This window comes from Gossypium hirsutum, chromosome A07, assembly GCF_007990345.1.
Source record: "Gossypium hirsutum isolate 1008001.06 chromosome A07, Gossypium_hirsutum_v2.1, whole genome shotgun sequence".
NCBI lineage: Eukaryota > Viridiplantae > Streptophyta > Magnoliopsida > Malvales > Malvaceae > Gossypium > Gossypium hirsutum.
In genome coordinates, this window is record NC_053430.1 from 97544054 (window position 1) to 97557853 (window position 13800).

The window sequence follows — 13800 nt, forward strand, 5'->3', positions numbered from 1 at the left end:
TGTTTTTCCATTATCGTATACATATGAAGTTTTGGTTTTTGTTTTCTATTGATAATTTGATTTGACGAGGTTCTTCATTGAGTTAACCATTTTCTATACTAAAACCTGAATCCAGTTTGTCATTGGAACGTGAATTCAACAAGTCTGTTGCAGTTCCTATTACATTTACATTTGCATAAAATATTATGCTAACTTTGAAAGGAGGGTTGAAAGTAGTCTGACCTCTTCTGTTACTGTTATAGTTTCAATCCTGGAAACTGAAGCATGGCTTGGATCCTCAAAAGTTTTATCTTCAATCTGGTTTTCAATTATCTCAATTTCACTGGTCTTTTGAGCTTCCTGAACGAGCTGTTATAGATTTAATATTCAATATGTATTTATATAAGAGAAAAAAATGGAAGATGAACAAAGTTATAGTTTCTGTTTCCTTACCTCTCCATATGTCTTGCCTTCAGTCGGGTTTTCCTTTACCTCATCTTCCCCAGAGCCATCTTTGATCAGCTCTTCCGAACAGGAAGTTGAATAAGTTGTTTCAGTAACTTTCTTGTTCTTTTTGACCTGTCAAGTTTGACCCTTAGTTAATAGTCATCTAGATAACAATAGAAACGAGAATACATAGAAAATAGATGAAAAATTTATGATTTTTGAGCTAGTATTGGTTACCTGTTCTATCGAAACTTCATTCATTGGGATTTCATTTCCTTCATTTGTTTTCTCACACTGGTTTACTTCACTCCCTGACCCATCCCTTGCTTTGACAAGATTCTCTTTGATTGCAGCATCTTCTATTTCAGTGAGTAATTCATTGTCTAAAGCCTTTTCGCATGTATTCGCTTTGAAATTTGAGGCTTCCTCAACCTCACCCGGTTTTTCTTGAATCTTCTCGGGACTCTCATCTTTCGATTCCATGTCATTCATTTCATCTCCTTGGACCTCAGAAGGCAGTGCAGATGTTGTGATATGAAGGTGATCAGTTCCAACTTCCAACACAGGTTTGGCCTCCTTTATCTCATCCTTTTCTGTGCTTATCTCTTCCACTGTCTTTACTCCATCAATTTCTCCAATTTTCGTTTCTTCTTCCTTCATATTCTCTTCTTCAGGATTGAGAATCTTCTCCTCAGGTTTCTCTGTTGGAATAGTCTGCAACGAAGTATTATTTTCTGCTGCAAGAGCTTCATCCTCCTGAAGCAGTTCCTTCTGTAAGATCACATCTTCTCCATTATCTTGTGAGAATTCTGCTTCGCCTTTTTTCTCACTTTCTATCTTCTCAGCTGTACCAGCAGTTGCTTCGTCTTCTGCAAAAGCTTCTAGCTTGACAGAGCTGTCCTTTTGTGAGCATATCTCTGCTGTTGTCCTTGCATCTGAAGCATCTTCTTCAGTCCCATCTTTTATGATTTGCCTATCGTTTGTTTTCTCATCTTCTTTCTCCTTTTTTTCATGCTCTAGCATTTCACTAGTTATAGCAGTGGCTGAAATATAAAGTTGCTTGTCTGAGGAAGACTGATCAGAAGCAATTTCTTCTTTTTTAACTAACTGAAGCTCATTTAGCTCTTCTGTTACTCCAGCTGATGAGTCTTCATGGTTCCCATTGTGAAGCTTTTCAGTTTCTTTCCCTTTTTCTTTGTTTGCTTCAATCTCTTGTGATTCCTCAGTTAAGGAAGCCTGAGCAATAATGGTTTCTTGATCTATAACAGCTTTAGGCTCCTGAGGTCCTTCCTTTTCGAGAAGTTCCACTTCCTTCACCTTTTCCCCCTCTTCTTCATTGGCCTCAGCTCCATGCTTTAGGTTCTCTTCAGTCAATTCTGAGGAAGACTGACCAGAAGCAATTTCTTCTCTAGTAACTAATTGAAGCTCATTTAGCTTTTCTGTTTCTCCAGCTGACGAGTCTTCAAATTTCCCATCGTCAAGCTTTTTGGCTTCTTTCCTTTTCTCTTCGTTTGCTTCAATCTTTTGTGATTCCTCTGTTATTGAAGCCTGAACTATAATGGTTTCTTGATCCATAACAGCTTCAGGCTCCTGAGGTCTTTCCTTTTCGAGAATTTCCACTTCCTTCACCTTTTCTTCCTCTTCTTCACTGGCCTCAGCTCCACGCTTTAGGTTCTCAACAGTCAATTCTGAAGGCAAAGATTGCTCACTTGATTCCTCCACTTGGGGACATTGAGCAGTGGCAGCTTCATCTTTCTTGGCATCGTCAAGCTCCTGGATTGCTTCTTTTTCTGAACATGTCTCTGCTACTTCCTTTGCATTAAAAGAATCTTCTGAGATATTCTCTGAAGTGTCTGCTTCACTTAATTTATCTTCTTCTATCTTCTTAACCGAGCTAACATTTTCTTCCTCCTCCTTAGAAACCAATGGAAAGCTTGTGGTCCCCTCCTTTGGTATTTTAGTCTCAAGAATCTGCTCACCAGTTACTTCTTCCAACTTTTCCACACTTAGGCCATTCTCGGCTTCAACAATCTGATCTTTGGGCATGTAAAATGCCTTGAGATCTCTCTCGGTAATCTCTGCTTCATCATTGTTGTTAGTTGGGGCTTCTGGTGCCAAGTTGGAGGATCTTTCTTCAAGCTGCACCTTCTCTATTTCTTTGGTCTCTTGATTAGAATCACTTTCAAGGGTTTCTAAACTCATTTTGACTGAACTGATATTTGCTGTATTTTCAAGCTCCTCATTCACCTCAGTGTTGTTTAAGCTTGTCCCTGCTATTACTTCTGTCACAGCTTCAATAGGACTCTCTTCATGACAAAATTTGGAGTCATCAATAATCTCCTCGATTTTTTCTTCTTCTCTGTCTTCACCGTGCTCCTTTATAGGGTCTCTGGAATCTTCGTCCTGTCTCCTTTCTTCTATTTCTTTCGTAACGCCGGATCCTTCTTTGTCGTTGGTCGAATTTTCTTCAACCTCTGCTTTTATCTGCTCTTTGGACGCAGCTACCTTAATACATTCAGTTGAGACTGCACTGTAGTCTTTGACCTGTCAATACGTAGTTAAGATGTTTGAGAATTTGACATATCAAAAGAGCTATTTGAGTATAAGTATTAATTGTGAATCACTTATCTAACCTCATTAGTTTCTTCATCTCCTTTTGATACCGGATGAAGTTCATTTGTGCTACTTTCTTCCTCCATGACATGTTCTTTAATCTCTTTAATACCATCGACTTTCTCAACTTCCTTATCAACCTGCCAAAAATGAATATTTTTCAGTATAACTAAGAAATCTCCTTAAATAATCATGTAGGCAGAATATTCAGAAGTGTTCTTTACCTCTTCAGACAAAATTACAGCCTTCGTAACTACGTTTGTGTTTTGTTCACTGCTGATGCTGTCTTCATCTTCCAGTTTGTCTTTCAGTTCCTCTTTTATCTGTTCTTCAGTTTCTTGATTCTGAACGCCAATGCTGATTTCATCATCTAGGTTTTTGGTGTGTTCAGGGATTGTTTCCTTACTTTGATCTTCAGCCACTGCTTCTGTTTCAGATTTTGATTTTTCTTCAAAACCTGCTATTGCTACATTCTGTTTGAAATTGATACATTAGTTGAGGGCTGAACAAACTCAGCTACTTAACTAAAGAGAAACAGTTGAGGTGATATGAACATTCGGACAAGGTTAGACATTATATACAACTTTGTTTTCCATTATGGTATATATATATAATTTTGGTTTTTGTCTTCTTCAATGATTTGATTTCATGACGTCCTTCAACGAGTTATCACATTTTTGTGCTAAAACCTGGAATCTCTTTTGTAATATGAACCGATTCATGGAATCGACTAGAAAGTTGCACACTTATACTTCCTATCTGCGTAAAATATTATGAAAGGTTAAAGGAGGATTCAATGGTAGGCTAACCTCTTCTGTTACTGATGTGGTTTCAATCTTGACAACTGAAGCTTGGCCTGGATCCTCAACAGTTTTATCTTCGATCTGGTTTTCAATTATCTCGTTTCCACTGGTCTTTTGAGTTTCCGCAATGAGCTGTTAAGGACAAAGCTTCAGTACAGATATTGAAAAGAAAGAATATGTAAGATGAACGAAGTTTAGTTTTCATTTCCTGACCTCTTCATGTTTCTTGTCTTCAACCAGTTTATCCTTCAGCTCTTCTCCAGAGCCATCTTTGATCATCTCTTCCAAATGGGAAGTTGAATAAGATATTTCAGTAACTTCCTTGTTCCCCATAACCTGTCAATTTTCTCTCTCATTTAATAGTTTTCACAATAATAAATTTTAATTGCAAGGAAGTACGTGAAATTGTTAAGGTTTTGAGCTAGTTTTGCCTACCTCTTTATCCAAATCTTTATCCACCGTGATTTCATTTCCTTCAATTGTTTTCTTGCATTGATGTTCTTCACCCTCTGTCTCATCTCTTGCTATGACAATTTTCTTTTCGTTGGCAGCATCTTCTGTTTCAGTGAGTAATTCATTGTCAGAAGCCCTTTTACATGTCTCCTTGTTGAAATTTAAGACTTCCTCTATCTCTCTTGTTTGTTCTTGAATATTCTCTGTACTTTCTTCTTCTTTCAGTTCTGTTTCCATTGTTTCATTTTCTTTGACCTCAAAAGGCAATGTAGAGGTTGTAGAATGAAGGTTATCTGTTGATGTCTCACCTGGAACAATATGAACTGCAGCTGCTCTATCTTCCAAGGCATCTTGAAGCTCTTTTGTGCTCTTTGATTGTGAGCTTTCTTCATCTTCAAATGATTCTGCTTTTATTTTCTGTTCTTCTATAACAGCTCCATGCTCCTCCGATTCCTTGGATATAACCTCACTAATAATTGTTTCACCTTCCAACATGGCTTCAGGTTCATTTGTGCTACTTTCTTCCTCCATGACCTGTTCTTTAGTATCTTCACCACCATCAGCCTGCTAAAGTTAACTTTTGTCAATCAACAGAAATAAATCTTCTTAAAAAGTCATATAGGCAAAGTATTTATAAGTGTTCTTTACCTCTCTAGACACAACCTTATTTGTGTTTTTGTCTTTGTTAACACTGTCTTCATCCTTAAGTTTGTCTTTCTGTTCCTCTTTTATTTGATTTTCAGTTTCTTTATTTTGGGCATCGGTGTTGGTTTCGTCATCTTGGTTCTTGGTGTCTTCAGGGATTGGTTCCTTGCTTTGGTCTTCAGCCACTGGTTCTGAGTCAGATTCGGGCTTTTCTTCAGAACATGCTAGTGCTAGCTCAACATTCTGTATGAAATTAATAAGTTAGCCGAGGGCCCCAGAAATCCACTAAAATGAAGAGAAACAATTGAATGGTGATATGAACATCTGGACAAGGTTAGACACTTATAAAATTTTGGTTTTTTTCTTCTTTCAATAATTTGATTTTATGAGGTTCTTCAATGGGTTAACTGTGTTCTATACTAAAACCTGAAATTCCTTTTGTCACTCACACAGATTCATAAAATTAACTAGACTGTTGCACAATCTGTTACGGTTACATTTGCATAAAATATTATGAAAAGCATGGAAGGAGGATTCAATGCTGTCTAACCTCTTCTGTTGCTGTTGTGGTTTCAATCCTGGCATCTGAAGCTTGGACTGGATCCTCAACAGTTTTATCTTCTATTGGATTCTCATTTTCACTGGTCTTTTGAGCTTCCAAGATGACCTGTTATAGATTAAAGCTTAACTACAGATATCAAAAGGCAAAAAATGAGTAAGATGAAGAAAAGTTTAGTATTGCTTACCTTTTCTGTTGAAACTTCATTCAATATGATTTCCCCTGTCTCCGTTCTTGCTTTGACAAGTTTCTTGTGGATTGCAGCATCCTCTGTTTCATTTAGTAACTCATTTTCGGAAGCCTTTTCATGTATCTCCTTATTGAAATCGGAAGCTTCCTCAATCTCCCTTGTTTGTTCTGGAATCTTGTCGGTATTCTCATCTTCTTCCAGTTCTGTTTCCTTCCTTTCATTTCCTTGGACCTCAGATGGCAGCATAGCGGTTGTAAGATGAATGTGATCTGTTGGCAATGTGTCAGCAGGATTTGGAAGATCTTTGTGTTTTTCTGTCTGGATCACTTCTGAAGAAGCATTGTCATCTACTGCAAGAGCTTCATCCTCTTGAAGCCGGTCCTTCTGCAAGGATGCATCTTCTTCATTATAATCTTGTGTTTTCACACTTTCTATCATCTCATCTGTTATAGTTCTTTCACATTCCTCTTCCTTTGAAGGCAGTGCAGAGCTTGGATTCTGAATCTGTTCATCTGATGTCTTCTCAGTGAGAGTCTCACTGACTGTCATTTCATCTTCTGCAACAGCTTCTGGTTTGAAAGACCTTTCGGTTTGTGAGCATATCTTTAATGCTGTCTTTTCCTCCTTAGCATCTTCTTGAATCTCGTTTCTTATGAGCTCCCCTTCGTTTGTTTTCTCATCTTCTTTTTCGGTGTCATCATTTTTACCATCATCAAGCTCGAGAAATTCTTCTTTTTCCAGGCATATCTCTGTCGTTGTATCTGCAACTGAAAGATCTTCTGAAATCTTGTCTGGAATCATGTCTGCTTCATATATTTTCTCTTCTTCTATGCGTATATTTTCTTCATTGTCTTCCTCAAAAACCAATGGAGTGCTTATAGGGCCCTCCTTTGGTTTATTACCTGAGAGAGTCTGCTCACCAGTTACTACACCTCCTGTAAGAACATCTGGTTTAGTGGGTACTTCTCCCTTTGTTTTTCCATATTCTATCGCCTCACTGATGTCTATGGTTCCATGCTCACTTTCCTCAGAAGGTAATGTTGAAGATGTAGTTTGAATTTGCTCCACTGGTCCATCAGTTAGAGAAGCCTGATCAGCAATAGTTTCTTCTTCTGAGACTGCTTTAAGTTCTGTTTGTTCATTTGACAAGCATACCTCTTCTATTGTCTTTGTTTCAGATGACTCTCCTCGACACTCTTGTTTTATTTCATCATCCTTCTGCATCTCTTCTTCGATCTTTTCAACAGGACTTGCTTCAGTCTCAGAAAGCAATGAGCAATAAGAAGTTTGAATTTGCTCCTCAAGTTTTACTTCTAAAACAGTTTTAGGGGAACCCATATGATCTATTTCCCCCAGTAGCTCAGCTTTTGAAATTTTGGAGGCTTCACTCTTTGTCTCTACAAGCTCATGGTCCTGGGTTAGGTTGCCAACCGTTTCTTCTCTTACTTCTGTTACTGCTTCAATACGACTCTCATTATAAGACAAGTTTGAGTCATCAATTATCTCCTCAGTTTTCTCTTCTGCTTCTCGATCTTCGCTATGCAGACTTACAGGATCTCTGGACTCCTCATCCTGTCTCATTTCCTCAAATTCTTTGGTGATGTGGGATGCTTCTCCATCACTGGTTAAATATTCTTCAACCTGCAAACTTTCTGCGACTATCTGCTCTTTGGTCTCGACTTCCGTGACACATTCAGTTAGGACTGAACTGTAGTCATCCACCTGTGCATAAGGTAGTTAAAAAGTTTAACAATATGACATCAAAAATGTTATTTGAGTAACTATTCATTTTGAACCTGAAAAGTGTACTTATTCACTAACGTTTGATACTGATTTTCATATAATTTACTTGATTTTGTTTTTTAAGAAGAAAGAGAGTGAAAAGAGTAGAATAATTGTTCACTAACCTTTGCACTATAATTCGTGATAACCATCTCAGGAATCTGATTTTCTTTTTCCATTTCAGTCTCTTCTTTCAAGCTTTCCGGTTTTTCTATGTTCTTAGCAAGATTCTCTTCTCCTGTGGCCTTTTTGTCATCCTTGCTAGTACCCAAGGTTGCTTCCAAATCCATGGCTCCATCCAATGGCTTTCCATCTTCAAATTTTGATCTTTCCAGTCCTACATCTGATGAATTTTCAACTGGCAGTGTTTCCGCTTCGCATGCGTCGGTTTGATTCTCTAGTTCTCTATGTTCTTCACCACTAGAGTCATCGGTGACCTCTAGATTAGATTTCTCCGCCAACTGTTCCTCGACTTCATGTCTACTCTCATTTCCTGTATCTTCAGGCTTAGCTTTAGGGACATCTACTAGTGGATTATCTTCAGTTAGAATTGATTTTTCATCCGTTATTTGTGGCACAGGAGTTTCTGAGTGCTCACTGGAACCCTGCTCTTTTTCTGAAGTTTCGTCAGTTCTTTTCCTTTCTTCAATGTGTGTGGCCTCATATTCCTTCACTTCATCTCCTAATATTTCTTTCAAGGGAATCTCCTTGGTGGTCATCTCCAATTGATCTTCACTTCCCGCATTTGGAACTTTATCCTGCATTGCATCTTCTTCTTTCCCCATGTCCTTCTCGTGTGTTACGTGAGAGTCCCCTGATTTCACATCAAGTTCAGCACTGCATGCACCACTCTCTTCATGTTCAATTCTTGCTAAGCTGTTCTCTTCGATGACAACAACATTATTTATTTCGTTCTTTCCCTTTTCGACTTCAGCATGAGCTTCAGTTTCCTTTTTTTCTTCTGTTTCTGCTACACATGATGCCGAGGTTTCTTCTTCAATGTCCTTTTTGGACTCCTTGAGCTCAAGCGACAAACTACAGACATGGTCTTCTTTCACTTCTATTGGTGTTGTTTCTTCTTTTGACGCCTGTATAATATCAAACAGACTAGAATCATTATTTGGCTTTGCTGTTTCCTCTATGGGCGCTGTTTCCTAGATGATTTAGTTACTAGCCTTTAAAACAATTGGATATATATATTGATGGAAGATTGAGTTCAGAAACATTGAATAAGTGGAAAAGTTAAGATGTTAGTGAGTCCTACTATCTACTTACCTCTGTTATCGACACCACTGCTGCATTCTTCTCTTCTTCAGCTTTTTCTTTCATTGTATCCGTCATTAGTGATGTCTGATCTTTCTTGTTATCTTCCTCATCTAGAATTTGTTTTTCTGTATTCTCAACGGTGCTGTCTGGTTCCAGATTTTCAGAGACCTGAATAAAAAGTAATATTGGGAGATTGGTGAAACGTGGAGGTTTTCAGCTTCCAACTTGATCTTACGACTTACAAAGAAAAAAAAAAACTTTATTTTAAGAACTAGGCTCTTCAAAATTTTAGAAGTAACATGAATTTCACCTCTACTTCAGGTGTGGCTTCATTTTCATTTTCTTCTGTAGCTTTCAGTGAGTCATTGATGATAGCACATTCTTCCTTCACGATCAATGTTGGGCCTTCACAAACCTGCATGAAGAATAAGGTGTACTTTAATTAATAATCCCTGAAAGAGATTAAAATTGTTTTAAAAAAAGGTTTTAAACTGAGTTAGTATTCATTCATGCCCTAAATTTAGACCTCTTTGGTTTCTTCCTGATTTAAGTTATCTTCTACTTTCTCCATGGCATCCTTTGGTAGTGCACTTCTGTTCTCTGACTCCTGCAGTATACTCTCTTCTTTGTGTTCTAAAGCTTCATTTTCCACTGGTTCAACATCGGAGAACTTGTACTGCTTTTCGTGCTCATTATCCATTAGTTGTCCACCGAATGAGACAGTAACATGTAAATCATCAGCATTCTCGTTTGGAATCTCAACTTCCACGGTTTCATTACTCTGACTTGCTTTAGTTTGTAGGTGGTCAGTTGGTGAGTCTTCCCTCGTTTGTCCCTCGGATCTCTTGTCATGGTCTTTGACCGATGTTGCTTCTTCAATGCTTGTGTTTGTTTCTGCAGTTTCGGCACAGATGGCAGTATTGACATCCTCAGAAACTGCATCTAAAGGACACACATGGTTCTCCTTTTTCGGTTCATTCTTTTGCTTGAAGCTCTCCTGGATTTCGTCCTTGTGGGAATTTTCCTCTTGATTCTTCTGTACGACACCAATATTTTCTACTTCACTAGTTTTTACTTCAGGCATTGGAACAATGGATTCCTTGTCCTCTCTCATTTCAGACAATCCCTTTGTTATGGCCAGCTCCTTGTCTGTCACCTGTATGACTCTCACATCCACCGCAACGTTTTCTGAGTGCTTGTGTTGATCTTGATCTTCTTCTGAAGTGTCCTCGGCTATTTTCCTATCTTCAATGAGAGTCGTATCATATTTTTCCAAAGGCATAGAAGAATGTTCCTTAACATCATCTCCTAATACCTCTTTCAACAGAATCTCCTTGGAGGTCATTTCCATTTGATTTTCACTTCCTGTGTTTGGAAATTTATCCTGCACTCCATCTTCTTCTCGGGAAATCTCGATGTCCTTCTCACTTGTCACATATGATTCTACTGATTTTACCTCAATTTCTGCACTTTCTAAACCAATCCCTTCATCTTCACCATCAACAACATTATTTATTTCATTCATTTCCTCTTCTTCTGGTTCAGCTTTAGCTTCCTTTAAGTTTGTTTTTACCGTTTCCGCTGTTTGTGATGTGCAGTCCAAATCAGCAGTATTGATTTGTTCGTTTACCCCTGTTTCTTCTTCAGTATCCATTTTGGACTCCTCGAGCTCAAATGAAGAGCTGCAGACAAGTTCTTCTTTGAATTTGATTACAGTTATTTCTTTTTCTGCTGTACCTGAAGCTGCAGTTTCTGGTCCTCTACACAGCTGCAGGATATACAAAATTTCAATATAACTCTGACAAAGTTCTGGATGGTTATGGACTTATAAGACAAATTCCAATGGGCCATGGGTCGTCTTTGTGCTAAGTTCATGAACTGAACTTTTTATTCTTTGAAATCCAAGTTATCGTGAGGTTTGCTACTAGCATCAGTTGCCTCATGACACCTCTCTTATTAAGGATCTCTATTTTTGGCCTTATCTTTTCTGGTTTTGATCAGAATTCACTCAGCTCTATATTTTTACACTGTGTAATGGATAGCCCATCACTTCTGATTGTACTGTTTTGCATTGTACGCATGTGTTTGCCAATAATAATGGTTGTTTGTTCCAGTTGTAATTTTCTACCTCTTCAATTGTAATCTGATTATTGTTGGTGTCTTCCTCCTCTAGAATTTGTTTTCCATCATTCTCAACTGTGTTGTCCGGTTCTAGCTTTTCAGCGACCTGAATGAAAATATATTCATAGATTGGTTGAACATGGAGGTTTCAGATTTTAGCAAATAGATTGAAATTGAGTTAGTATTCATGATAGGAACTCTTTTGATTACCTCAGCTTCATCCTTGTCCACAGTTTTCATATTTAGATTCTGCTTTTGCACTTCATCATTTTCATCAGTTCGGACATCAGGATCCGATTCAGAGGATATCTCTTCAAGCTGCACAATCTCCACTTCTGTCTCTTGAGCATCACTCTTAATATTTTCTACAGTCGTCTCGGCTGAGCTTATATTTGATGCATTTACAATCTTGTCGGTGTCGTTCAAGCTCGTCTCTGCTGTTACTTCTAGTACAGCTTCAAGACGACTCTCCTCATGACACGGTTTCGAGTCATCAATAATCTCCTTGGTTTTCTCTTCTGCTTCTCGATCTTTGCTACGCAGACTTACAGGATCTCCAGACTCTTCAGCCTGACTCATTTCTTCTAATTCTTTGGTGATGTGGGATGATTCTACATCATTGGTTGAATGTTCTTTGACCTCCAAGTTTTCTGCAACTATCTGCTCTTTGGACTCTGCTTCCATGAAACATTCAGTTGAGACAGAACTGTAGTCTTCCACCTGCGCATAACACAGATAAAATGTTTAACAATATAACATCCGAAAATCTGTTTGAGTATCTATTCATTTTGAAAGTGAAAAGTGTAATTATTCACTAACGTTCGATACCCATTTTCATATCTTCAATTTGTTTTTGTTTTTTAACAAGAAAAAGAGCAGAATAAGTATTCACTAACCTTTGCATTATAAGTCATGATAACCATCTCAGGAATCTGATTTTCTTTTTCTATTTCAGTATCTTCCTTCAAGCTTTCCGGTTTCTCCATGTTCCTTGCTAATTTCTCTTCTTCAGTAGCCTTCTCATCATCCTTGTGAGTACCCAAGGTTGCTTCCAAATCCACAGCTTCATCCAATGGCTTTCCATCTTCAATTTTTGATCTATCCAGTCCTACATCTGATGGATTTTCAACTGGCAGTGCTTTTGCTTCGCAAGCATTGGTTTGACTCTCGAGTTCTCTATGTTCTTCAACAGTAGAGACATCGGTGACCTCTAGATTAGATTCCTTGGCCAACTGTTCCTCGACTACTTGTCCACTTCCGTTTCCCGTATCTTTAGACACAGCTTTAGGGACATCTACTAGCGGATTATCTTCACTTTGTATTAATTTCTCATCCGTTATTTGTGGCATAGGAGTTTCTGAGTGCTCACGCTGATCCTGATCTTTGTCTGAAGTTTCGTCAGTTATTTTCCTTTCTTCAGAGAATGTTGCCTCAGATTCCTTCACTTCATCTCCTAATGTTTCTTTCAAGGGAATCTCCTTGGTGGTCATCTCCAATTGATCTTCACTTCCTGCATATGGAACTTTATCCTGCACTGTATCTTCTTGTTCGGAATCTCCATGTCCTTCTCGTGTGTTACGTACGAGTCCCCTGATTTCACATCAATTTCAGCACTGCATACACCACTCTCTTCATGTTCAGTTCTTGCTGAGCAGTTCTCTTTGATGACAACAACATTATAGATTTTGTTCTTTGTCTTTTCTCTTTCAGCTTCAGCTTCAGCATCAGCATCAGCATCAGCATCAGCATCAGCTTCATCTTCAGCTTCAGCATCAGCATCAGCTTCAGCTTCAGCTTCCTTTATGTCTGTTTCTTCTGTTTCTGCTGGATATGATGCCGAGATTTCTTCTTTGGTGTCGTTTTTGGACTCCTTGAGCTCAAACTCCGAACTACGAGCCTGGTCTTCTTTCACTTCTATTGGTGTTATTTCTTCATTTGACTCCTGTACAATATCATACAGACTAGAATTGTTATTTTGCTTTGCTGTTTCCTCTATGGACACTGTTTCCTCAATGATTGTGTGGCTCGTCTGTAAAACATTGAATATATAAGTTGATGGAAGATTGAATTCAGAGCCATTGAATAAGTGGAAAAGTTAAGATGTTAGTGATTCATACAATCTACTTACCACTGTTATCGACACCACTGCTGTAGTATTCTCTTCCTTAGCTTTTTCTTTCTTCGTCTCAGTCATTAGTGTTGTGTGATCCTTCTTGTTGTCTTCCTCCTCTAGAAATTGTTTTTCAGCATTCGCTACTGTGTTGTCTGGTTCCAGCTTTTCACAGACCTGAACAAAAATAGTATCAAAAGATTGGTGAAACATGGAGGTTTTCAGCTTTCAACTTGATCTTCAGACTTTCAAAACAAACAAAAAAAATTTCTTAAGAACTAGTCTCTGCAAAATTTTAGAAGTAACATGACTGTCACCTCTACTTCAGGTGATGCTTCATTTTCATTTTCTTCTGTAGCTTTCAGTGAGTCATCAATGATAGTACATTCTTCCTTCACAATCGACATTGGACCTTCATGAACCTGCATGAAGAATAAGGTGTACTTTTATTAATAATTACAATGATAGTATCTGAAAGAGATTAAAATTGTTTTAAAAAAAAAAGTTTTAAACTGAGTTAGTATTCATTCATGCCCTAAATTTACACCTCTTTGGTTTCTTCCTGTTTTAAGTTCTCCATGGCATCCTTTGGTTCATGTTTCTGTGCACTGCAGTTCTCCGACTGCTGCAGTATACTCTCTTCTTTGTGTTCTAAAGCTTCATTTTCCACTGGTCGAACACTGAGGAGCTCATACTGCTTTTCGTGCTCATTGTCCACTAGTTGTCCAACATATGAATTCATAACATGTAAATCATCAGCCTTTTCGTTTGAAATCTCAACTTCCACGGTTTCATTAATGTCACTTGCTTTAGTTTGTAGGTGGTCAGTTGG

General features: G+C 38.1%; 1 protein-coding gene across 7 annotated transcripts in view; it reads right to left on the minus strand.

The window, feature by feature from the left end:
- The window catches only part of LOC107938775 (titin), a 29595-nt gene that overhangs the window by 5539 nt on the left and 10256 nt on the right, over window positions 1–13800 (minus strand). The window contains exons 12-29 of one of the 7 annotated variants that reach the window (XM_041116847.1): window positions 11069–11578; window positions 10866–10964; window positions 9264–10505; window positions 9048–9152; window positions 8747–8905; window positions 7597–8559; window positions 5687–7411; window positions 5491–5607; window positions 4944–5183; window positions 4604–4862; window positions 4278–4399; window positions 4056–4178; window positions 3849–3974; window positions 3264–3512; window positions 3060–3179; window positions 664–2970; window positions 433–558; window positions 223–348 (exon numbers count right to left, since the gene is read on the minus strand). In XM_041116847.1, the coding sequence (XP_040972781.1) occupies window positions 223–348; window positions 433–558; window positions 664–2970; window positions 3060–3179; window positions 3264–3512; window positions 3849–3974; window positions 4056–4178; window positions 4278–4399; window positions 4604–4862; window positions 4944–5183; window positions 5491–5607; window positions 5687–7411; window positions 7597–8559; window positions 8747–8905; window positions 9048–9152; window positions 9264–10505; window positions 10866–10964; window positions 11069–11578 (8718 nt within the window). Of the gene's footprint in view, window positions 1–222; window positions 349–432; window positions 559–663; window positions 2971–3059; window positions 3180–3263; window positions 3513–3848; window positions 3975–4055; window positions 4179–4277; window positions 4863–4943; window positions 5184–5490; window positions 5608–5686; window positions 7412–7596; window positions 8560–8746; window positions 8906–9047; window positions 9153–9263; window positions 10506–10865; window positions 10965–11068; window positions 11579–13800 lie in introns of all 7 variants that reach the window. The other 6 variants (XM_041116846.1, XM_041116844.1, XM_041116845.1 and 3 more) reach the window with 6 other exon arrangements.